Source organism: Pan troglodytes, chromosome 2 (genome assembly GCF_028858775.2).
Source record: "Pan troglodytes isolate AG18354 chromosome 2, NHGRI_mPanTro3-v2.0_pri, whole genome shotgun sequence".
Taxonomy (NCBI): Eukaryota; Metazoa; Chordata; class Mammalia; order Primates; family Hominidae; genus Pan; species Pan troglodytes.
The window spans coordinates 8,000,449-8,027,900 of NC_086015.1; the positions used below are offsets into that span (position 1 = coordinate 8,000,449).

The following is a 27,452-nucleotide window of genomic DNA, read 5'->3' on the forward strand; positions in this document are numbered from 1 at the left end:
GTGTGGTGGCAGGCGCTTGGAGTCCCAGCTACTTGGGAGGCTGAGCTGAGGCAGGAGAATTACTTTAACCCGGGAGGCAGAGGTTGCACTGAGCTGAGACTGCGCCACTGCACTCCAACCTGAGTGACAAGAGCAAAACTCTGTAAAAAAAAAAAAAAAAAAAAAAAAACCACCAAAAAAAACCCAGCATAGTTACTCAGCTATAATCTCATTTTAGCAAAAGTCTTGAATACGATACACTATGATCAACCATATTCTTCGTGTTTTACAGTGGATCTTTTGACTTGTTAATCCATCATATTTATTATTTTGCATCCTTTGACCTACATCTCCCCATTTCTCCTCCCAACCCAACCCTGGTAACTACTGTTTTATTTTCCATCTCTATATGTTTGACCTTCCCCTGTCACCACACCCACCCAGCAGATTCCACATATAAGTGAGAATATGACATATTTTTCTTTCCATGTCTGGCTTATTTCACTTAGCATAACATCCTCTAGGTCTGTCCATGTTGTGGCAAATAGCAGAATCTTATTCTTTTTTAAAACTGAATTCTTTATCATTCATCCATTGATGGATACTTAGGTTGTTTCTGTATCTTGGCTATTGTAAATAGTGCTGCAATGAACTTGGGAGTGCACATATCTTTACAAGATGGTGATTTCATTTCCTTTGGGTAAATACCTGGAAGAGGATTGCTGGATCATAAGGTAGTTCTCTTATTAATTCCTTTAAGAACCTCCATACTGTTTCCACAATGGCTGTACCCATCTACATTCCCACCAACAGTATACAAGGGTTCCCTTTTCTCCAGACCTTCAGAATGGCAATATTTAAAGGATTAACAATACAAAATGTTGATGAAATTGGGGAAAAACTATAATTTTCATATTTATGCTAGGAATAAAAATGTGGAAAATTGTTCAGCAGTATTTACAAACACTGGACATATATACGTATATACTTTATGACCCAATAATTCTACTTCCAGGTATTTATCAAACAGAAATACATATATCTATTTGTACATCAAAAGGCATGTGCAGGATGTTCAGAGTAGCACTATCTATGTAGCCAAATGACATAATGCCCATCAATAATAGAATAAATTATGATGTGTTCATACCATGGACTACTACACAGCAATGAGAATGAGCAAGCTACAATCACTTGCAACAATATGGATAGATCTCACAAATACAACATTAAATGAAGAAAATCATTCATAAAATTGTACCTAATATATGATTCCATTAATGTATTGGTCAAAACCAGGAAAAACTAATTAATGATGACAGAAGTCAGGAGAATAGCTGATTCTGGGCATGGTAAGCGAGAGGCATGGCTGAAGACTGGTAGGGCACATTAGGAGGTTTTCAAGGGTTGATTCTGTTTTATTCCGATCTGCATAGTGCTGAAATAGGCATGTTCACTTTGTGAAAATTCACTGGCTATATGCTTGCACTTTTTAAAATATGTATATTACTTTTGTGCATGTTACCTGTGATTACCACAAATAAAGATTCTACACAAATACACATCTGCACAAATATTTGCATAAAGACAGAAAATAATTCTAAACACTATACTGAATTCACAGCTAAAATTTAAAAAAACTTGTTAAATTAACCAGATCCATGATATAAATAAGTGAACAACACTATAAAAGATGCCTTTAGAAGATTCCTTTTATGTCTGTGTATTATAAACTGTCCATCTTATGATTCATCCCTGGTTTCTTGAATAAAATCATTAAAATAGTTGTCATCTCTTATAGACCTGAAGCAATGTGATCAACTTTCCGAAGGTATAGGAAAGAGAAATGAAAAGAGCCAAAGGCTCTTTCCATTTTGAAAACATAGGCTTTGGGTATAAAAAACAAAGGTAATACTTGGCTTAGATTGGTATCTATGTTAACTTAATTACAAACTGATCTTTTATTGTTTTTAATTAAATGCTATTGTTTTCAATTTTTTACTAAAACACGTATTATTAAATAAGGGAGACTCCCAAAGATACCTACTCTAAAATGCTCTAAGAATGAAAATAATTGGTCTTTATTTATAAATGAATCTTTTAAAATAAAATAATAAGTGACTATTAGGAGATCTGTGATCTTTTCTCATCTCTATCACTATGCACATTTATAGATGATGAAACTGATGAAAAAAGGTAAATGACACACCTTAAGCAAATCATGTACCTTTTTTGGGTCAGTTTCATCATCTATAAAATGTAAGAATTGGATAAGTTCTCATTCGGCCTTAGCATTCTATGTATAAAACAAATGTATATGAAGCTAAACTTTGTAAGATAGTAGATTATCCTAGCTAATATTAACTCTTGCGTAAAATACACAGAAGCATTCTGTTCATTAATTGTCCTTAAATATGTATCATTCATAACCTTGAAGTCATTATAATTACTAATTTATGATGCCAATTTACTGATATACATTTTGAAAGTATCTCTTCTTTCTTGTAATAATTAAGATAATTAATCTTAAGATTAACAAGTGGTTGCTTTATAGCTAGAATGTACAATTGTTCTACAATTTTAGTATTCCAACTCTGTCTGAAAGATTGTATGAAGTTATAGAGTCTCTTTTTCCACTGCATTTTTGGAAAGACACAACACAAATAATATTCCCAGAGGAATACTGGGTTTCTCATATCTCTGATAAGATTGATAAGAAATCTGGTAGTACACTTGGTAAGAAACAGAATGGTAGAAGGAAAAAAATCAATGATGCATCCAGAAGACAGCACTTTTCTAGGAAATGCTATGTTATTTTCAAACATGTCCCCAAACCTGTACAAGTTATTGTCAGAAACCGTCTATCTTTGTAACAAGTGGCAACATAAAAGGAACCTGTTAGTGTTCCAGTTTGGAGATCACCAAGGTGAGAGAATTCAAGGTGGAAGTCACATGAAGGACAACCTGTATCAAAAGTAAGCAAAATGTCTCAGAAGGATGCTCTGACTCACTGTGATCTTTCTTGATAAACACATAGAATAATGGATTCGTTACTCAGTTTTCTCTCTAGTTAGAATATTTATGTTAATGTATTGGGCTGTGCTCCCCCAAGGATATGGAGAACAATATTAGATAATTAAGCAAGATCGAAATGCTAAAGAAACTGAAATAATATGACTACCCACACTTTTCAGCTCAAAATATTTCTGGTGTTAAGATTAGAATGACCTACAAAAGATTCCCATAGAATAAAAAATTTATAACTGAAAATATCTGTGGCAAATATCCAGATAAGGAAAGTGCCTTGCTCAAGGTCAAAGCTACTTAGTAACAGGAATAGAACCTGTTACTAATAACAGGCACTGCTTAGTAGTTTTGACCTCCAAGTAGTCAGTGGGCAATAGACAAATAGACAAAAGAGATACATCTAGTTTTCAGGTACTCAAGAGACTTTCTTCATATTATTATATATAGGTTAGCAAGGTCCCATCACAAACCTTCATAATAAACTAGGGATTAACATATATGAATGTGTGTGTATATTTGTATATATACATATATATGTTAACATATATATATATATATATATTCCATTACACATAGTAACATGTTTCCCAATTCACTCCCTGTCTGTGCCCTTCCTCCAAATGTAACCTCAGCAAACCACAATCCATAAAAAGCTGAGTAGGGGCCATTATCAAGAGAGGCAGAAGAGACGAGATTTGGTATCTCTTTTCAAGATCTAAGCATCTTGACTTGCAGAGGATTGACTTTGTTTGCTATAGCGCACTATCCAGTTAGGACTGAAAAATATTCCCAGAAGAATCCTAGGTAATTCTAACTTCTCTAGGTCAGATTTATCACTGAGACTCATTACATGGCTTTCACAATGCCCAAAGACATCATTATAGATAACCTCCAAATTACATAAATCTTGCATAGCAAAGAGAGGGTAGATAAAGAATCCCAGCTGTAACTGAATTATTAAATCCTAATCACAAAAGGAGACTATAAAGACTGTTTTATAACAGAAAGGTCTGTAGGAAACTATGCTACTGATTTTAAAAAATTAAGATATCGCCAAGATATGGGAGCATATTGAGGGGAACGAAGAGGAAACAGAAGCCTACCAAAGCAGGCTTGGAATGTCTGCCCGGCCAGACCACTGGATCTTAAGCTAGTTGCCCATTAGAGCTCACCTCCATGCTTTTTGAATATTCCCTTTTACATCCACTCAGAAGAATTCATTTTCTCACTCTTAATCTAGTGCTCTTGACATTTTACTTTGCTCCTTTCCTTTCATCCTTTCAAGATTAATATTAGTCAAAGTTATATTGTTCTACTAAAAATTTTAAAAATGCAAATAATTAGGTGGAAAATATGTAATTAAGAATACTTTTCCTTGAATTTTCCTGATAATTGCTTCAATAATTTCCTTCACAAAAAACATGAGCTCCATCTTAGTAAAACTATATCTTGTTATTAAATCACATACTGTAACCCAGAGTACAGTGGACTATCTAAAATTCAATCTGAATCTTCCAAACTTTTTGGCAAATGAAATCATCACGATTCAAGCTAGTTTAAGCAAAATAAGGTAAAATGGTTCCTCAAAATAAGGTAAAATAGTGGTGCAAGTAGCCAGGCATACCATCCATGTGTATGTCTGGTTATAGCCATAGACAGATCCAGGGCACAAGCAAGAGTATCAGGACACAGTATTTTTCCATTGTATGGCTCTGCCACCACAGTAATTATCAGGAAGGCTCTATCTCTAGTGTGGCAAATATGAGCAACAGAAGCTCCCCACTTAAATTCTCCCAGCTTAGCAACCCTAGTGAAGAGAAAGAACCTCTTTCCGAAGCTCCAGCAAAATATGGCAGGACTTATACTCACTGACCATAACATGGTTTGGGTCATACACCCATCCCTGACAAAGCATGTGAGTTTTCTCTTTGGACAAGCCTGGGTTTCAGACCCTGTGGAGTTAGAAGGTAGACTCAAGGCCATCTGAACTATATATACTAATTGGAAGGGAGGAATAGTTTCGTCTTGTACAAAAACCTGGTTCTCTTACCAGAAAAAGAGAGAACGGATTCTGGTCACAAGGACAAGAAACAGAAGGTTCACTACCAGAACACATACTCTTGAAAATACAAAAGTACCTCATGAAAGCATATGTTACCATGGAATATTCCCAAAGATAGTATTTTACAAAGATGTCAACATATGAATGATCATTATGGATGAACAATATAACTCTTGGTGCCTTACAGACAAAGACATCTTCTGAAAGAGTATGAACTTTATATGCCAACTTGAAAATTATAAAATGTTATTGCCTTTTTAATGGAAGGCCAAAAAACTAGGCAATCAGAAAAAATTCAAATGTTACTTCATAATTATAAAACTTTTTAATTTAAAAAATTCTTCAAAGTTAAAATAATTTATACATGTGGCCATTTTTAAAAAAAATGAACAGGTTTATATGGTTTCAGTGCTGCACTGAAATGACATCTATAGTTATTTTTAATTGCTATTTACAGGAATCTTGATCTCCTTGTAAAATCTGTTACTATAGTAATCTCAGCAAATAATTAGCTCCTCAGGGAAAATCCAACTCTTCATAACTTCTAGTTTAAACAAAAAAATAGCCTTTAGCTCTTCTTCCTTAAATAATGATACGTTTATTACTTATACATTGCTGCCCACTACATTTGTAAAATAAAACTAAATTTTTTTCTTAGAAATGCTTTCAGACATTGAAGAGGTATCCACCTCTTCAAGATATTTAAAGATAAAAAATTTATTTTAACTGTTAACAGGTTTAGAAAAATTAATACACCATGGAGTCTACAGCCTTGCAAATTATTTTAAAATGATTATTTTCTGTTCTTTGTTTTCTGTTCTTTTTTCTCCCATTTCACAATCCCCTGTGGCTAGAAACAGACAACAAATTAAGTACAATGAACATTCTTTCTGCTTACTAGGGAAAAGTGACTATTTTTTTTTCTTTTTCTTTTTCTTTTTCTTTTTCTTTTTTCTTTTTTGAGATGGAGTCTCGTTCTGTCACCCAGGCTGGAGTGCAGTGGCGCAATCTTGGCTCAATGCAACCTCCACCTGCTGGGTTCAAGCGATTCTCCTGCCTCAGCATCCCTACTAGCTGAGATTACAGGCATGCACCACCACGTTCGGCTAATTTTTGTATTTTTAGTAGAGACGGAGTTTCACCATGTTGGCCAGGCTGAGGGTCTCGAACTCCTGACCTCAAGTGATCCAACCACCTCAGCCTCCCAAAGTGCTGGGATTACAGGTGTGAGCCACTGCGCCCAGCCTGACAAGTGACTATTTTCAAGCTAAGTAAATTAAATGTATCTCTAAATAGCTCATAAATAATAATGTTAAGTGTAAATACGTAACTCTAATGTATATATGTTTTATTGTTTATATATATATAGCGTTTAATTCTAAAAGGAATTTAAAGCAACTTCGAAGATGTCAAAGTAAAATAAACAAGATGAAGCAAAAGGCAAAGAGAGTATAAAACCAAGCTAAAACCAAGAATGAGGTTTGTACTCAGTATGCATTCCATGAAGTCCACTTATTAATAGTGGATGTTAACCTAGGTACTTTAGTTTCAAAGTCCCTCAAGTGAACAATATAGGTTATTCCAATACAAAATAAAATACTGAATAGCAAAAGAGAATCCTACATTGTATCTGAAGTACGTCTGTAAACATTAGAACCTAGCAAACCGAGCATAATATGTATACATATACATAGATATACATATACAGAGAGATGCAAAATTCTTAAAGCTTGCATTTATCCTGAGTTTACTACTTTATTGATTCTGATATACTCAAGCCAGAATGATTTTATATTGTCCTAATACAGACCTATTTTCAATATGTGCTAATGCTATAGTTTGAGTAGGCTAAAATGATTTGTTCTAAATAGTCATTTTTACATGATAGGGCCAAGCAAAGTTAAAATTAGACGTTGGATGCACCAGAAATAACAGAGAGAGCAGGCCAGGCTTAGATCCAAAGAAGCAGAGTCCTGGAAGCCCAAGGCTTATTGATTGATGGATGGAGAATACAAGGAAGCAATGGGTACAAAAAAAAAATGGCAGGTGCATAAAGTTACTGCTAAGAGAGAGAATAGAGAATTGGGAGCACATGGGAAAGAACAAAGGAAAGGTAAAGAAAGAAAGATAAGAACAGAAAAATTTTAACATAGCATATGAGTGAATTACTTCTTAGAAGCCTAGTAGGACTTGCTCCAGTTTTTTTTCTTGATAACCCACTGTTATCACTCACAGATTCAAAATTAATTCTCTCGCCTTTCTGCAAATAGCCTAAAACGTATTCATTATTTTTTTACAACAGAGTTATCATAATCAACAACATCCAAAGAAACAAGACCTTAAAATCAAGCACAGGCTATAATCCTGGCTATCTGGTTTTCGCACAGCATGTAATGATGTAGATTCCAAGCAGCAGGTGCTTGGGAAAGAGTCATTGGCAATTCTAAGTTAACAGTTTGGTAGGATTCTTGTGATCTTCCTCAATCCAGGTAGCTTCAAGTGCCCCCCTCTAAACCTCTTTTCTAATCAGATTGCTACACTTAACCTGCTCGTGGAGGCCGTCACAGCTTGGTCAAATAGACCCGGGCTTGACTCCCCAGTTCACCTATTGACAAAGAATATTTATTTAGTTTTTCCCAGTTTCAACACTCACTACTATTTTGGGGATTATACTATTTATCTCAACAAGCTGCTCTGGAAGTCAAATGAGATACTGTGGCAAAGTACCTAGTTATATCCCTGACCATCATAAAATGGTAGATGTTATAGGCATAGGAAAGAAGTTCAAGAGCATTGGCATTACAGAGGGATATGGTCTTCCAGTGATTGGAAATGATTTTTTCTAGAGATGAAAGCTGGTTCTAATCCAGTCAACCTCCTTTTCACTGTGGGAACCCAAACAATCAGTATCTCACCCTCACCATATGCACAATGAGGTTGGATTAGATGTGACAGATCATCTCTAAGGTATGCTTCCCCTCTATAAAATTCTGTGGCTGTACAAGTATTGTAAATTAGAAATTTTCCAGTTAATTTCCCTTGGGGCTTACTCGTCTTACATTGAACTCCCTTCCCTTGTCCTCTAGTTTTCATCATTAATATTTCAAATCATCATGAAGAACAGGTAAGATGACACCAACCCTAAAAAATAGTATTTAGTATTGTGGATGATCAAAACCTTTTGAAACAAGGCAGACCTTACATTAAATCCTGACTCTGCAATATTGGTTATACGACCTTGAAAAAGTTTTTTCAGCTCCCTGAGAATTTGTTTCTATTTTACAAAATGAGGCTAATGAGTAATACCTACCTTAAAGTATTAGTTTCTGAGAGCTTGAATTCTCCTGGCTTCTAGTAGGCATTCAATATTATATTATTTTGTACCCTGAAAGAATCATTAAAATTCAGCTGTAAATCTTTCTAGATATGCTTAACACGTTTTTGATTGAAGAACATGGCAAGTATCTTAAAGAAATTTTACCCCCAAAATATTGTCTAATTTAAAAAGCCAAAAATAAAGTAACAGCAAGTTATCAAAATGATGGCTCTAACTTTTCTACAGGTTGAGCATCCTTAGTCTGAAAATCTAAAATCCAAATGCTGCAAGACCCAAAACTTTTTGAGCCACCAATATGATGACACAAGTGGAAAATGCCACACCACACCTCATGTGACAGGTTGCAGTCAAAATGCAGTCAAAACCTTTCCATGCACAAAATTATTTAAAATATTGTACAAAATTACCTTCAGGTTATGTGCATAAGATGTATATAAAACAAAAATGAATTTCATGTTTAGACTTGGGTCCCTTTCCTGAGATATCTCATTATGTATATGCAAATATTCCAAATTCAGAATAAAATGAAAACCAAAACACTCTGATCCCAAGCATTTCAGATAACGGATACTCAACCTGTACCAAACTGTGGCAAGATAAGACTATTAAACATCTGAAGTGTACCTCAGATTGAACTATCAAGAATTACAACCACATCGAGAAATGTGCTTTAAACTGCTGTAATGAGCACACGTTAGTGATGAGACAAAAATTGTTATTCACTTCTGAAAGACCCCTGAACTGAATATTTAAGTACTATTTCAAAGCCTATTTTTATAAAAGTGCATCAAAATGTTCAGAAAGATTATTTGTGAATAATGAAACATCATTTCAAAGCCAGAAGGAAAACTAGATTGGCTCACTTTTCAGTTCTCATATTATTAGTTCAATAGGTTTATTTAAAAATCTCTCTGATCTTTTACTCTGACTCACTGAAAGCAAATTTTGAAAAGTGAAAAACCTATAAGGCTTTTCATTTTCTACTAAGTATCTTCCACAAATCTAACATCAATAAAATAAGACAGCCCTGGACCTGAATATGACAGCCTTTACCTGGTTCTAATGCATTGCCTACCCTATGCACAGAACAATCACTAAACTCAGCAGGAAAAAAGATCAATCAGTAAAAATAGGAATTTGAGTTTAATTCAAGTACCTGGGAATACCTAGATGCTTTCATATAATCTCAGTACTGATTACTTTTAAAAAGGCATAACACTTCATTTAAAATGAATATCTGAGTGCAGTTGATTATTTCTGCCCTTTATATATCTCTAACTATTCAACTAATAATAACAAAAACAATAATCGTTAACAATTTCTTGAGTATATACAACAGAACTGAATCACTGACTTAAATACTTTACATAATGACCTCATTTAATCCTCAAAACTATTCTACTTACAGTTGATAAAATTGAGTCTCAGCAAGTTTAAATAACTTGATCAGACCACACATTAAATAAATGATGGAGCTAGGATTGAATTCAGACATGTCCTATATCTTTCATTCATTCATGAGTATATTAATTTATTCAGTGAATATCTTTGTCCTAAAGAAATGCCACTGTAGCAGAAAGATGGTTGCAAATTCTTCGTCACTGTGCTCATTGAAAGGCAAAACCTATTGTTCTCCCCTTAAATATAGACTTGCCCTGTGACTTGGTTTGACCAGTGGAATGTGGTGGAAGTGACTAAGATACTTCCAAGCTAGCACAAAGGAGATCTGCTGCGTTTGCTATCACCTTCTTGGAACATTCTAGGAACCGTACCACTGTGGAGTGAGAAGCCCAAGCCATGTAGGAGGCCACAGGGAGCAGAACCAGGATGTGCCAGTCAACAGCCTCAACAACCAGCACTAAAGCTAGTCATGTGTGTAAGCAATCTTATGCATCTTAGGCCTGTTGAACACTGAGATCATTGCAGCCCCAACTAACACTACATGTAGTGGAAAAACCACCCAGCAGTATACAGTCAACTCACAGAATAGCAAGAGACAGTAAATGGTTGCTTTAAACAACCAAATTTTGGGGTGACTAGTTATGCAGCAATGGATAAAGAGCTGCAATATTTTTCTTGAAATGAGAGCACTGGGTACAATATAGCAAAATACAACCCTAGAAATAAAATAAATAACTATAATAATATTATTTTGGCATAATATAGCAAAATACAACTCTAAAAATAAAAAAAGGCATGAAGCAATTGCTTTTCTCTTGTGGCTGGGCATGATTTTTATACTGAAAGCCTAGTGAGTAGGAAAATCAGAAGAGACTATGGCTCTTTTTCTTCACTTATTTATTCATGTACTCATTTATTTAAACTTACTCATTTATATATTCATTAAGCCCCTATTTCTTGCTACATGTGAGTGTCTTTGTTAACTACTGTGCGTCATACTGTAAATCAAGATAAGCCTACCGCCTTTAAGAACTTTTAGGTCTAAAGAAGGTAAATACTTTTTGGTTGATTGACTCTAATGCATTCCCAAAACAGTAAAGTGGAAGTTAGAAAAATTAAGGAAAGCAAGGGGGAAAATTGGAGAAGCCCAGTCCAAGTTTTAATTTTTGCTGTTGATAATACACAAGGTAAATTATGAAATATGTACTGTACTTATATTTTAATATTTCATTTCTACCCATAGAATGTTAAGCCCCCCAAAAATGAACATAAAAGAGAGTGTGTATTCAATTGCTTTTGCTCTTCTGCTTGGCTCTCCTTAAGGCTTCTGAGTTTCTAACCTGTCAAAGGATTAGTTTCCTTAAATGCAAAATTAAGATGATTCTACCCCTACCTGCCCCAAGGTGTATTATGCCATGGAAAATGATAATTATGAGATAAAACTATTAAATCTTGATATTGGGGTCAGAACTTATTTACATAACCATCTTATTCAGACCATGGCAATGCAAAAGTGATATTTTATGCACTTGTAAGCAGCAGAAGAAAATAAAAATTAACTGTAAAAGCTCTATCCAAACTTAATTAAACAATGTCTCCCCACATTCAAATAGGCAATTCTAATAGGGCTGAGGATCAAAACACTCAGTCCTCCTGTCCTCAGAGCTGGGTGTGGGATGCAATTGGTTCCATCAGATTCCTCCCCCAAGAATTGTTAGATTTGGAGCTAATGGAGGAAGGGCTTGGATTTTGAGTCACTGGTCAGAAGGATGTGAATCAAACACTGCCCCACTCTCTTCCCTATTACACAGAGAAAGCCTATATTCTATAACAAAATATGAGATCCATACAGACAAACAGAGGTGAGGGACAGACCAAGTCTTGATAACCTCGCTTGGTCCTCTGGATCAGGCTGTGCCTAAAACTGTGATAAACGTTCACTTCAAAGTTGTGTGAACCAAAAATTCTCTTTTATTATTCAAGTTAATGTAAGTTGGATTTCTGTCCACTGCTTCCAAAAGAATCTTGTCTAGTTCTAGATCCCTGAGGAATCGCCACACTGACTTCCACAATGGTTGAACTAGTTTACAGTCCCACCAACAGTGTAAAAGTGTTCCTATTTCTCCACATCCTCTCCAGACCCAGCCATCCCATTACTGGGTATATACCCAAATGACTATAAATCATGCTGCTATAAAGACACATGCACACGTATGTTTATTACGGCATTATTCACAATAGCAAAGACTTGGAACCAACCCAAATGTCCAACAATGATAGACTGGATTAAGAAAATGTGGCACATATACACCATGGAATACTATGCAGCCATAAAAAATGATGAGTTCATATCCTTTGTAGGGACATGGATGAAATTGGAAACCATCATTCTCAGTAAACTATCGCAAGAACAAAAAACCAAACACCGCATATTCTCACTCATAGGTGGGAATTGAACAATGAGATCACATGGACACAGGAAGGGGAATATCATACTCTGGGGACTGTGGTGGGGAGGGGGGAGGGGGGAGGGATAGCATTGGGAGATATACCTAATGCTAGATGACAAGTTAGTGGGTGCAGCGCACCAGCATGGCACATGTATACATATGTAACTAACCTGCACAATGTGCACATGTACCCTAAAACTTAAAGTATAATAAAAAAAAAATTATAAAAAAAAAAGAATCTTGTCTAAAAATAAAATTAAAGCATCAGAGGTATACTGAAATCATCTGAGACCTTTCATAACTTGTTTGGGCAACTAATCTCTTATGAGGATAAAAGTATCCTCATTCTCAGTAAACGACCGCAAGAACAAAAAACCAAACACCGCATATCCTCACTCATAGGTGGGAATTGAACTATGAGATCACATGGACACAGGAAGGGGAACATCACACTCTGGGGACTGTTGTGGGGTGGGGGGAGGGGGGAGGGATAGCATTAGGAGATATACCTAAGGCTAGATGACGAGTTAGTGGGTGCAGCGCACCAGCATGGCACATGTATACATATGTAACTAACCTGCACATTGTGCACATGTACTCTAAAACTTAAAGTATAATAATAAAAAAAATAAAAATAAAAATAAAAGTATCTCTAATTGTAAACTAAGAAAGATGGTAGTTAAAGCAAGGGACACAATGGGTAACACTCTTATCCTAGCCACCAACCTGATTGCATTCTTTACTTTCTAGTCAAGCCCCTTCTTCCCTTGTCTAACTACAGATCAACACAGATTTTTTTCTCATCTTTTTTTTTTTTTTTTTGAGACAGAGTCTTGCTCTGTTGCCCAGGCTGGAGTGCAGTGGTGTGGTGTGATCACGGCTCACTGCAACCTCCACCTCCCAGGTTCAAGAGATTCTCCTGCCTCAGCCTCTCAAGTAGCTGGGAAAACTTGGACAGGTGCACACCACCATGCCCGGCTAATTTTTGTATTTTTAGTAGAGACAGGGATTCACCCTGTTGGCCAGGCTGGTCTCGAACTCCTGACTTCAAGTGATCTGCCCTCCTCGGCCTCCCAAAGTGCTAGGATTACAAGCATGAGCCACCACACCCAGCTTAACCTGTCTTTTTAATTTCCAATTCACAAAGTGCTATCCTCCAGGATGCCAGGAAATGAACTGGGAGACAGAAGAAAGAGTCAAGAAAAGAAGATAAAACTTAGCTTGTAGCCTAGTGGCATAATAGCTAACATGTCTAACCATTAGCAAATGCTCAAAAATCCTGAGCCCAGAAAAGCCTTATTCACTACCGTTACAGAAATAAATCTAGAAGGTTAGCTATGCTGAATATGTTAGGGAAATGGAGAAGCACTGCTATTTTGATAATCAATTCAAAAGAAAATTAAATTTACTAATGGAAACTACCGCTATTCATTTTCTGGACATATGTAAAGATAAAGCCAGCTTAAAACAACAAATAACCACCTAATCTTTTAACCTTCGATATGGTGCAAAAGCATGACCTAAAAGATACTTTTTCATGACTAGCGAAGCAGGCTTTAGTCTCAAACTTTACCTTAGACCATTCAACGTCTGCCCATTTGTCTTGTACTGACTTTTCCTTTCAGTGCCCTGGATGTCAAGGGAACTTGGCTGCCAAAGACTGAGGCTGGAATCAAAGTGCTCTGGGCTTTCCCACCAGAACTCCATCCACGGGGCATAGAAGCAGACTTGGAAACAGACAAGTGCTGTGTCTGCAAAATAAACTAACTAGTGTAGGGCAAAATGGGCTCTATCCTTTCCTCAACCCCAGCCCCAGGAAAAAGCAAGATCCTTGTGGTCATTTTGCCTTTGCTTACATCCACTGCTGCCTGAAGCTAAAGAAAGGCTCCTTAGTAGACCATGGTAAGCCCCCTTTTATCCTCCTGCTGTCAGGGATGAAAGATTCCAAGCCTCAAGTGCAACACAGCTGCAGACGCCGACTTTTCCAAAAGATAAAAATCAAAACCCAAAAAGGACCACAAGTTCACTTTGAAATTAAAAAAAAAAAAAAAAAAAAAGGCCTTCTCAGAGTGGCTACTTTCCAGACACCAGACACACAAATGCTTTAAAGACAAAAACAGGTTGTTACATTTGTCAGGGTGAATAAAAAGCCTAGAGCAGGACTCTCAAGTCTCTCTTTCTGTGCTAAGGAATGTCTTCCCAATTTTTTGCAGCCTTGAGGACCGGGAGATGACTCAGAAATTGCTGACAGGGGAGGGAAAGGGCTATACTCTACATGCTGGCATTCACAGACAAACACGGAGGGGCAGCAACAGCAAAGAGGAGTCTTGGTGCTCTTCCTGGAGTTCCCAGGCTTTATTGGCCATGGATCCTGTTATTCAATCAAATACTTATTGTGTGCCTGCTACATATTGGGCACTATTCTAGGCCCTGTGGATGTATTAGTGAACTAAGCAGGAAAAAAAATCACCTACTCATGTGAAGGTTATGTTGCAATAGACTTTGGGGACAGAGACAGACAATAAATTAAACAAATAAGTAAAGTTTATAATACCTTAGAAAATAAAAAGCACTATAAATAAAATAAAGCCAGGAAGAGATATAGGAATTGCCAGAAGGGCAAATGGTAGACTTGCCATTTAAAATTGGCGTTCATGGAAGATTACAGGAAAAGTCAAAGTTTGAAAGATTTGAAGGAGGGAAGGGAGTAAACCAGATATTTGGGAAGAAGAGTGGTAGTGGAAAAGAGAGAGCAAGAGCAAAGACTGAGAGGAAGGACCTTGCCAGCCATGTTCAAAGAACAGTAAGCAGGATTCATGTCTGCAGCAGAGACAGTGATGGGGCAGAGGTTAGAAATGAGGTCAGAGAAGCAGTTTTGGACCAAATTATATATGGATTGATAAAACACCAGTTTTTGCTCTGATGTGGGCAGTCCTCAGAAAGTTTTGAGCAGAGGTATGATACAATATAAGTTGGCTGCTGAATTGAGAAGGACAGAAGCAAGGAGATTAGTTAGGAGGCCATTACAATAATACAACTAGTACTCTGGCTATTTCAATAGGCATCTTAATTTTTTCACAGTCTACCTTCAAATAATACTATACTACTTCATACATAATGTAATAACCAAGTCACTGCAACAGAATACTTCCATTCCTCCCTCATTCCTTTGTGCTATTATCATATTTTACTCTTATGTTATAAACCGCACAATGCATTATTATTTTTGCTAAAAAGAAAATTATTTTTTCAAAGAAATGTAAACATGAGGAAAGAAAGTCTTGCATATTTTCCCACATATTTACTATGTCTTGCACTCTTCATTCTTTTTTGAGGTTCAAAGTTCCCTCTGGCATTTTCCTTCATCTTGAAATTTTATTTTTATTATTATTATACTTTAAGTTTTAGGATACATGTGCACAATGTGCAGGTTAGTTACATATGTATACATGTGCCATGCTGGTGTGCTGCACCCATTAACTCATCATTTAGCATTAGGTATATCTCCTAATGCTATCCCTCCCCCCTCCCCCTACCCCACAACAGTCCCCAGAGTGTGATGTTCCCCTTCCTGTGTCCATGTGTTCTCATTGTTCAATTCCCACCTATGAGTGAGAATATGTGGTGTTTGGTTTTTTGTCTTGCGATAGTTTACTGAGAATGATGATTTCCAATTTCATCCATGTCCCTACAAAGGACATGAACTCATCATTTGTTATGGCTGCATAGTATTCCATGGTGTTTATGTGCCACATTTTCTTAATCCAGTCTATCGTTGTTGGACATTTGAGTTGGTTCCAAGTCTTTGCTATTGTGAATAGTGATGCAATAAACATACGTGTGCATGTGTCTTTATAGCAGCATGATTTATAGTCCTTTGGGTATATACCCAGTAATGGGATGGCTGGGTCAAATGGTATTTCTAGTTCTAGATCCCTGAGGAATCGCCACACTGACTTCCACAATGGTTGAACTAGTTGACAGTCCCACCAACAGTGTAAAAGCATTCCTATTTCTCCACATCCTCTCCAGCACCTGTTGTTTCTTGACTTTTTAATGATTGCCATTCTAACTGGTGTGAGACGGTATCTCATTGTGTTTTTGATTTGCATTTCTCTGATGGCTAGTGATGGTAAGCATTTTTTCATGTGTCTTTTGGCTGCATAAATGTCTTCTTTTGAGAAGTGAAATTTTCTTTATGATTTTCTTCTAGTGCAGAAAGGCTGAGAATGAGTTATCTCAGCTTTTGTTTGTCTGAAAGCGTCATTTTACCTTCACTTTTGAAGGATATTTTCACTGGGGATATAGAATTCTAAGTCACCATATTTTTTTCTGCCCATGATATTAAAGATGCCATTTTATTATCTTCTAGACTGCATTGTTTCTAGCAAAAAATCAGTGGTATGTCTTACTTTGTTTCTCTGTAAGATGCCTTTTTCTTTGGCTGCTTTTAAGACTTTTAAACAATCTCTGATTGTAATTGTGATATACATTAGTATAGTGTTTTTATGCTTATTCTATTTGGGACTCATTGAGCTTCTTGGATCTGTAGGTTTACAGATTTCATCAAATTTGGGGATTTTTCAGTCATTAATTTTCTATCTCCTGTCCCATCTTTTCATTCTGGGATTCCAGTTACATATGTTAGAACCCTGTGTTCCCATGGGTCACTGAGGCCCTGTTCATTATTTTTGAGCTTTATTTTTCCTCTGAGCTTTAGTTCAGATAGTTTCTACTATGCCTTTAAGTTATATGATTGATCTTTTTTTTCTGGAGGGTCCAATTAACTGTTATCCTCATCTAGTTAGTTTTTTTATTCCTGATACTGTGTTTCTCAGTTTAGAAGTTCCATTTGATTTTTTCTGTATTTTTCATTTGTCACTTCATCGTGTCCATATTTTAATTGAAATCTCTATACATATTTACATGGCTGTTTTAAAATCTTTGTCTGGTAATTCCATTATTTCTATTATTCCTGGGTCTGATTCTATTGACTAATTTGTCTCCTGGTTATGGGTCATATTTTCCTGCTACTTAGAGTGTCTAGTACTTTTTAATTAGATGAAAGACACTATGAACATTACGTTGCTGAATATCTGGATTTTTCTATCTTCTTCTAAAGACTGTTGAAGGTTATTTTGGCAAGCAGTAAACATTTCTTGCAAATGAGATTTTAAAGGCTTATTTTTATGATCTGTTAAGATAAGTCAAATGTAGCCTTTACCTTAGAGCTAATTTAGTCCTCCTACTGAGACATTACCCTTTTGGGTATCTCTAATGAATGCACGAGGTGTTCAGTGCAGTCTCCCAATGTGGTGGGAACTTAAACATCTCCCAGCCCTGTGTGAGATCTGGGAAAGGTTTAGCTCACAGTTATCCAGTCACTTCCATTGCCCAACCTCGTGAAGCGTCACCATTTGCATGAACATCTTAGCATTCAGCAAAAATTCAAGAAGAATCCTATGCATATTTCTGGAACTATTTTTTATACATAATTCTTTCCTCCTAGTGCTCTGTACCACAAATGTCAGTAACTTTGTTCTCCACAAATTCCAATTTTATCCCTTCAACTCAAAAGTCCTGCTAGGCTTTGATTATGTTTCATTTCTCTGTGGCATAGTCCAGAAAGTACCTTCAGGCTAAACTTGGAGTGAGCTTAGAAATTATCTTGTCTGTTGTCCTTCTCTCAGGAGCCACAGTCCTACAATACCGGTTGTCCAACAACCAAAAATCATTATTTTAAATTTTGTTCAATTTTCTGGGTTTCTTTATGGTGGGAGAGCAAGGACAGAGCTAGAAAGAACTTGAAAGGGAAGTCCACATCCTTCCCTTTTGTAGATGAAGCAACAGAGACTCAGGGTGGAGTTGCAGTACACTCAAGGTCACACAGCTACTGGTAGAAGCATTAAGCTCAGAAGCTGTTTTCGAAGTCCAATGTCTTTCTCACTCCAGCGTGCTGCCTCTTACAGAATGATTGGTAGAGTGTAGTGTATTAGTTTCCTAGGGCTGTTGTAACAAATTACTACAAACTAGGAAACTTAACACAATAGAAATTTATTCTTCCTGGCCGGGAGCAGTGGATCATGCCTGTAATCCCAGCATGTTGGGAGGCCAAGGCAGGCAGATCACTTGAGGTCAGAAGTTCGATACCAGCCTGGCCAACATGGTAAAATCCTGTCTCTACTAAAAATATAAAAATCAACCAGGTGTGATGGCACTTGCCTATATTCCCAGCTATTTGAGAGGCTGAGGCAGGAGAATCACTTGAACCCAGGAGGTGGAAGTTGCCGTGAGCCAAGATCTCACCACTGCACTCCAGCTTGGGTGACAGAGTGAGACGAAGGAAGGAAGGAAGGAAGGAAGGAAGGAAGGAAGGAAGGAAGGAAGGAAGGAAGGAAAGAAGGAAAGAAAGAAGGAAAGAGGGAGGGAGGGAGAAAGAAAGATAGGCACTTGCCTATATTCCCAGCTATTTGAGAGGCTGAGGCAGGAGAATCACTTGAACCCAGGAGGTGGAAGTTGCAGTGAGCCAAGATCACACCACTGCACTCCAGCTTGGGTGACAGAGTGAGAGAAAGTGAGAGTGAGAGAGAGAGAGAGAGAGAGAGAAAGAAAGAAATTAATTTATTCTTTCCCATTTCTACAGACCAGAAATCCAAAACCAAAGTGTTGGTAGGGCTAGTTCCTTCTGAAGGTTCTGAAGGAGAATCCATTCTATAACTCTCTCCTAGATTTTGGTGATTGTTTGAAATTCTTGATGTTAGTTCACTTGCAGACAAATCACTCCAATTTCTGCCTTGTTTTCACATGGCCTTATCCTATCCTCTGTTTGTTTATGTCTTCTCCTCCTCTTATAAGGATACTTGTCATTGGATTTAGGGTTCACCCAGTAAACTCACGATGATTTTATCTAGAGATCCTTCACTGAATTATATCCGCACATACCTTTTCTCCAAATAGGGGTACATTCACAGGTACTGGGGATTAGGACTGGACATATTCTTTTTGGGAAGGGGCACAATTCAACTCTCAAAAGATAGAAAAGGGGAAAGGTAAATAATATAGTCAAAGTAACAATTTGGGAATATTTATCTAATATAAAAGCAGACATTGAAGTTTCCCCCAGCTGAATCTATTTTGGAGAATTTGAAAGGGTTTCCATCTAGGACCGTGAAGGAAAAAAAAATGCAAAAGCAGGTTTATAATGTTATATTTTACCTGGGCACAATCATGGTACTGGCTCACACCTCACTACATTCATTAAGTGCATCACGCATTTAACACCATTGTTAATTTGGCCAAATAATCCAAGATGCAACAAGGAATTATTGCTTTCAGTTACTCTAACCTCTTTTGTCTCTAATAACCATATCAGTCATGACTAGAGGCTTGAATCCTGAAAACAGGGACATGTAGTAAAGATAAATTACTAACAAGCCCTCACCTATAATAGGAGGAAAGTCATCACTATAATAATTGTGTTTGCTGAGATGACCCAATGCCAGTTTCAGAGTCTTTATTAGGTCAAAAGGAAAGGACATCTAATTGCTATCTTAGCTATCGTTTTTCACTAACCACTGAAATGTGTGGGGTTTTTTTAGCATGAAGTCTTTTTTTTTTTAATTTTTCCAACTTTCTTAGCAGTTTCAGATGGTACATTGTGAGACAAAGGCAAAAGCAACAGGGAGAATCATCTCCTGAGAAAAATTAGCAATAAAGCACTGTGACAGGACAGCAAAGGCACTTTGTTAAAAAATTATTTCAACCTGAATAATTTGACAGTGTTAATTTGTTAAGAAAAAAATATCTAGAACACATACCACCCTGAGATCCTTAAGCAGTTCTCTGAAACTTTGTTTAATACAAACACTTCCACTGCATTGCAATTGGGAATACATCTTTCAACCCACATTTTGCCTGGTTATAAGTCCTATTGGGTACCGAGCAGAGGCAGTCAATTTGGTTTGCTTTATGATCTGAACCAAACACAAATATTAAGTGAGGTCAAATAACACACCCCACTGGCAATCCTCAAATCTCTAAAGCTGATTTAAAAGAGACCGGGAAATTGAGCTCAACAGAAATGGCAAAAATAAAGAAGTTCATTTTTAATGAACAAGGAAGCCTACCAATACCAATCTCCATTGGGCCACAGATGCCTCATTGTGCCCAAATTGGATTGGAATGCACAAGCCAACAAGCACAAGCACAACTGCCCCTCCACCCCCACAAAAAAAATCACAATTTGGCAGAAGAGAAAGATTTAGAGGAATGTTAACTTAATGCACCTAAAATTCAAATCATGATTAGAAAAGGGTATTCTGGATATGACAGTTTAAGGTAGGTAAAGAGAGTTACGAATATGTCCAAAGTAATTGGAAAATGAGCCTAATACCAAGAGAATTACAGAATATTGGTGATGGAAGAGAATAAGAGAATAATTTTTACCTTAAAGTGTAGATCCTGAGTTCAGGAAGAAGCAGTTACTTGCTCAAGGTCAGTGTCTAAAACTAAAATGGGATTAGAACCCACACCCTTTTGAGTCTGGTGCTCTCTCTACTCTGCCAATTGTTCTCAAGGCTGTGGGGGGATGTTAAGAGTTTCTCAAAGTTCACAACTGGGCCTCTTTCTTTCTCTCTCCTCCTCTTCCTTATCTCATTCTTTTCCCAAGCTTTTATTCTCATTGACAGACTTAGTCATCCAAATGTATTTCTCCAGTTCTGACATCTCTGAACTCCAGACTTAGAATCAACAGTTCTATTTCTGGGTCTCCCAAGCCACTCAAACTTAACATGTGCAAATGTAAACATCTACCCCCCATCCTTCCCACTACAGACTTGTTCCTCCCTGCTTGTTCTCTATCTACTAGATGGAACTATCATCTTACCAGTGTCAGCCTTGAATTGGTATCTTTTCTTTACTCTTTCCCTACATCCAACCATCAGTAAGACCTCCTAAGTGTATCTCAAAAACATCTATCCACTTTCTCTGACCCCACCTTAGTCCAAGCCACCAACATCTTGTTCCTGGACTGCCTCCTAACCTCTCTCTCTCTGTTCTGATTTTTCCACTTCCAGTTCATTTGCCACACAGTAGCCAGAGTGATCTTTTAAAGACATTCCGTTTACAATAAAATCCAAACCCCTCACCATTGCCTATAAGATCAGGCATTATTTGTCCGCTTACTTCTCTAATCTCATGGCATGCCACCTTCTTCCTTGACCCCTCTGCTCCTGGTATACTAAAGTCTCTAAATTCTCAAAACATACCATGCTTTTTCTAGTGCAGGGCCTTTGTACATGCTGCTCCCACTGTCAGGAGTGTTCTTCTTTTGATTGTGAAAGGCTGGTTCCTTTTATAATTCCGGGCTCATGTTATATGTCACATCTAAAAAAGAGGCCTTTCCTGATCACTCATCTCAATGAGGTTTTTTTTTTAATTTAATCTTTCAATTTCAATTAATCTTTAATATTTCAGAACGTATATCAACATTGCCTAACATGCTATTTTACACACAATAGATAAATGATCAATGTTTGATATAAATATACATATCTTTAAAATCTTTGGTTTAACCAGCTAAACTTTTAATATTTTATGAACTAGTTAGCCCTGAGTCATAAATTTACCTACTTTTTTTTTTTTTTTTTTGAGATAGTTTCACTCTCGTTGCCCATGCTGGAGAGCAGTGGCGCGATCTCAGCTCACTGCAACCTCCAACTCCCAGGTTCAAGAGATTCTCCTGCCTCAGCCTCTCAAGTAGCTGGGATTACAGGCACTTGCCACCACACCCAGTTAATTTTTGTATTTTTAGTAGAGACAGGGTTTTGCCATGTTGGCCAGGCTGGTCTTGAACTCCTGACCTCAGGTGATCCACCCGCCTCACCCTCCCAAAGTGTTGGGATTACAGGCACAAGTCAGCATGCCCGGCCAGATTTACTTATTTTTTATGAGATTTAAAACTGTTTTTAGAGCTAGAGTCCTGCTTTGTTGTCCAGGCTGGAGTGAAGTACCTATTCACAGGCATGATCATTGCACACTACAGTGTTGAACTTCTGGGTTCAAGTGATCTTCCGACCTCAGCCTCCCAAGTAGCTGGGACTACAGGCATGTGCCACTGAGTCCGGTGTATTTTTATAAGATTTTTAAAAAGATAACATATTCTAAATTATGACGTCCACATACCATTTACTTTTGTGTGGAATTATAAGGTGATATTTTAAATGATGGGAATGAACAACTTGACATGTGTATCAGTAACCTCTAAACATCTATTTCAAACATCTATTAACTGAAAGTCACGATTCCTCCAGCTCTTATACTAAGAACTTCCATACATTAGAGCAATATACGTATTCAAAAAGTGACCTAGTTCAATTAGACAAGTAAATAATTTTCCTATGTTTAGGTAAATTTGAAAAATATACATAATTGCTACCTCATCCTAGTTAGAATCTCATTTATATTTATTCCACTATGTTCATGATTTTGTAACCAATTTGGAAGGCATCGTATTATTAAAAGTCTATCAGATTAGCTCCCTCAACTCACTATGTCTAGTAACCATTCTGAAGAAATAGGCACTGGCTTTGAATATGGCCTGTTCCAGTTTGTGAACAGTCGTAGGCAAGTAAAGTTGTTGGGCAAAGAGGTGAGCTATAGGATGACTGAGGGTAAATTGTCACTACTGTATATAAAGACGACAAATGAGATATAGGAAGAGATCTGTTATAATAACATATATGACATATATCTAAGTTTTTTTCATATATTTCAGAATTATAAAAACAAAAGTATGTAATCTTTTCTAAGATGTATGGATGACTTACTTTTAATAATATTTCTTGATTTATAATGTAAATAAGATTAAGCGAATATGGGTTACTCTTGAATTTTAAAATTGGCAAATGTAAATGAGCATTTTAATACAAATAATTAGAATATATTTATACTGTATATACAGCTACAAATTGGAAGATACTACTAAAATTTTGCTCTATAGCACATTACCCTAGAAAAAATAGAATTCTAGAATTCTCTTTAAAAAGGTCACTGAGAATTATTAGATGATAACTGTGAAATAGGTTCTCCCATTACAATACTACTTCTGTCATTCAAAGTTCTGACAACAGTTGTAGCTGAAGACTGAAGCACTTTGTGAGAAAGCCTCATTCTTCCATCAGCTGGGTCACATCCAAAGTATTTCACCTGAATTTCTTGGCCAACTTCTAATCCTAGGGCAGTAGGATGTTTAATATTTCATTGATCAAGTTGTGTGTTATAAAGCAGTACCAAAATCATATTTGGATATAATTTTACCATTACACCAGTATCTCTGCTTTCAGTTATTGTGGCGGTATACACTGCTCCAAATTCTAATTGCTGCTCCTGATCATCCTTGCAGATTTCAGCAATGAAGTCTCTTGCCTCATGCATAGCACTGGGTGTTGGTGCAAATATAGAGAACGTTTCTTCATCCACCTGACTAATAGTTACAACTGTTTCAGCCTGAAGTTTTTTAAGTTATATCCACCTGGTCCAACAAATTTTTCTTATTTTGATAATGGAACCTGAACAGTTTCTACAACAGGTCCATTTTCTTTTCTAGATGCTTGAGGTTTTGAAATAGTTTTGTTCATGATCTGTAAAATCTCCTTTTTGCCACTAAAGCTTGTTGAATAGCCTCCATTACAATTTTCATTGCTATTCCAGGTAATTTAATATCAGCCTGTAATGCAGTTATTCCTTTATTAGTGCCAGCTATTTTGAAGTCCATGTCACCATTGTAAGCTTCAATTACCACAATATCTGTTAGCAAATGATAATCTTCTATTTCACCCTTCTCAAGATCGGTTTTGGTGGCCAATCCCATTGCTACACCTGTGACAGCAGATTAAATTGGAAGCCCTGAATCCATTAATGCTAAACTTCCACCACATGCAGATGCCATAGAAGATGACCCATTTGACTCTAGGACTTCAGATGTAACTCTTATGGCGAAAGGAAAATCTTTGGGAATAACAGGATACAAAGCTTTCTCAGCAAGAGCACCAGGCCCAAGTTCTCTTCTATTTATACCAGTGACTTTGACAATTTCATTAGTTGCATAAGGAGGAAACTCATAGTGCAGCATGAAATTTTTATCTTTTATCCCATTTATAGTTGTTATAACTCGATCCAACTTAATACTGGATTCTAATGAATCAAATGTAACAGTACAAAGCACCGGTGTTTGTCCTCTTTGAAATAATTCTGATCCATGAAGGGTTTTAAACATATCTACCTCACAACTTATATTCCTAAGTAAAGTCAAATCCCGACCATCGCATCTTTTGTATTCATTCAAAATAGTACTTCTAAAAACTTCCTTTGCAACAGTATTGAAGGATTCTATTATCTCATATAGATTGAACTCTGGAAATATTTCTTTTAGTTGTTCCTCTGTATCTAATCTTATTTTGTTAACAGCTTCATCTCTGGAAATTTTATCATGTTCATAATCTGTAAAAACTGCATAGAGTCTCTCCATAGTGAGTTTATGAGCATGTTTCACAATCTCTTGTGAAGGGGTAAATAACTTCTGAGGTGTCCTCTTGGTAACACCAATTTCTTTTACCAACTGCTGGATGCCCTGAATTATTTGTTGGGTATATTTCACTCCCACTTTGATAGTGTGGCAAAAGTCCTGCTGTAAAATGTTCTCTGCAGAGGCTTCCAACATGACAATCTGACTTTTAGGTGCTCCAGCAACCACTACATTTAAAGTACTAGAAGACATTTCTTTTCTTGTTGGGTTAACAACACATTCTCCATCAGCCATTCCTATTCATACTGTCCCAACAGGTCCATTCCAAAGAATATCTGATAATGAAAGGGCTACAGAGGTGCCATTAATTGCTAGGACATCAAGTTCATTAATACCATCTACTGCTAACAGATTACACAGAACCTGTATATCACAGAAGTAGCCAGCTGGAAAGATAGGTCTAACTGAACAATCTACTATTCAACGTGTAAGAATTTCTTTATCAGAAGTACTAATCTCTCTTCTCAGAGTGTTTGTGGGAATTCTACCTACTGCAGCAGCCTGTTGTCTGTAGTCAACCACCAAAGGCATAAACTGGGAAGGGGAAGGTTTTGTTTTACTGACTGCTGTGGCCATTACTGCAGTGTCACCTGACTATATTACAGCAGAGCCATTTGCAAATCTGGCCAGCTTTCCAGAGGATATTTCTAACTTCTTGTTGCCCAAGTCCATGCCCACAGCTCGAGACCCTGTGCTACTCAATAGTGCTCGCACCTGCAATTGGATGAGTGCCCGATCCCACCCTGGCAGACAGAAGGGACCATCGCTTAGCGGCCGGAGCCACAGGCTCAGTGAGGTCTTAGCTTCCTCCTGTTATCCTCTGTAGCAATGCCTTAGTGTTTCCTTCACAGCACTTATTACAATTTGTAGTCATTTACTGATGTGATTATTGGTTATTATCCCTCATGAGTCTCACAACTAAATGACAGCAGGGATCAAGTCTGTCTTCCTCCCTGTGTCACAGCTGTATCTGGCACCAAGCACATACAAGGCATTTGATAAGTATTCTTTAACATAATGAAAATGAAGTACATTTATAACACTATTCTTTCTACCCAAAGAGAACAAAAAAATTATGGACTTCCATTCTGTGTCAATATATTCAACAGGATAGAAGAAATAACACAACTGAAGGTTGCAAAACACTGAAAGTTATCAACGCTTATTCTCTAGAGATCCTTGTTAAACAATGTCCCATCCATCAAGGGTGAATTAGATTTGTCCCTGGCTTGAGGACAGAATAAGATGACTTCATCCGACTCCTTATAAACTTATAATTTTATGAAAAATCCATAAGCTCTCATCTTTCCAGCACTCTGATAACGAGGTAATTACCCTTTTAATGAAAAAGGAAGCCTTTTTATATCTATCCCCATTGAATTATGGACCTCAAAATTGAATTGAAGTCTAATAGACATCAAGCACAACTACCTGCCAGTTCCTAACAAGGATGAGGAAAAAAAAATAGTGATATCTGGGGAGCCAACGGGCAGTATGACAGGGTGTCCTTCCTGCCTTCTCCGATGACACTTTGCTATCAACACCAGTTCTTCCTTTTGTGCCTTACTCAGTTTGTAAGCCAGTCTGCAACAGCAGAAAAGTCATTAGTCACCCTTCCCTATCTGTTCCATGGGCTTTGAAATGAAGCCCTGGTTCAGGTTCCCATTTAGGTGTGACTTTCTCCATTCCTACTATGTTGACCGTAATCAAAGGGCTGGGCTCAGTCCTGACAACACGTTCAGATCCCACACTGCACTAGCCCTGCTCTAGAATCTCAATCTATTTTCCCAGTGTCCTAAGACCTGTCAAAGCCCCTGCCACCAGCCTCTTCCACTACCGACTGAGCTCTCACATCAAACGACTAATTAATGGAACCACAACACCGACACCCCACATGAATTGCACCCGGAGCCCACAATCCATACTCCTTCCCCATGCTCCTTCAGTTTATCGATGCTGTTTAATTATCAGTAGTGGCTCGGATTAAGCCCTAAACATCTAGCTACCCTGTTCCACAGCCAAGACTGTTACTCTCACTCCTCACTCCTAGGTCTTGCCTAACTCCCCCCATTTCAGGTACTTTATAGCTGAGTCTCTCCAAGTTATCACTCACAGCTAAATTCACACTTTTACTTGGTCTCTACATTTTAATCCTTTGTGATCTCTGTGTATGCAATTGCCAGTTTAGAGGCATAATCTTGTAAACCTTTACCTTCTGGACAGCAGCATCAGAAAGTTCATTACTTTCAGTTACGATACAACAGCGAGTGACAAATGCAGCTTTGGAAAGCGGAAAACTTCTTTCTCCTTGAGAGTCTCTGCACAACTTTCCACATTTGGAACCCAAGGACATTTCCTTTCTCTCTCTGCTAACATGGAGTACAGAAAGGTTACATTAGCTAATAAAAGCCCTCTGCTGACAAAAGATGCATTTGAAAAGTCACTCGAAAAGGGAGCTCTCTCAATAGCTTTATTAAAATAAAATGCCGTATCTTTGTGAACTTAAAAGTCTCTGGATTGTGGTTAAAAGTCTGGTCTGCTCCTTATACAATGGAAAGTCTTTCAAAAGCCATGTGTTTCTTAAGCTGGCCTCACCATGCATAACAGCTACAA

At 37.2% G+C, this 27,452-nt stretch overlaps 2 protein-coding genes and 1 pseudogene across 2 annotated transcripts in view; all 3 read right to left on the reverse strand.

The window, feature by feature from the left end:
* Nucleotides 1-27,452, reverse strand: part of SUMF1 (sulfatase modifying factor 1) — a 636,667-nt gene that overhangs the window by 125,905 nt on the left and 483,310 nt on the right. The gene's annotated exons all lie outside the window — the stretch shown is intronic.
* Nucleotides 23,303-24,125, reverse strand: LOC134809425 (polyribonucleotide nucleotidyltransferase 1, mitochondrial-like; annotated as a pseudogene).
* On the reverse strand, nucleotides 24,147-25,073 carry LOC134809424 (polyribonucleotide nucleotidyltransferase 1, mitochondrial-like). The gene has a single exon (XM_063805299.1). It carries the CDS (start codon nucleotides 25,071-25,073, stop codon nucleotides 24,147-24,149), a length of 927 nt encoding a protein of 308 aa, XP_063661369.1.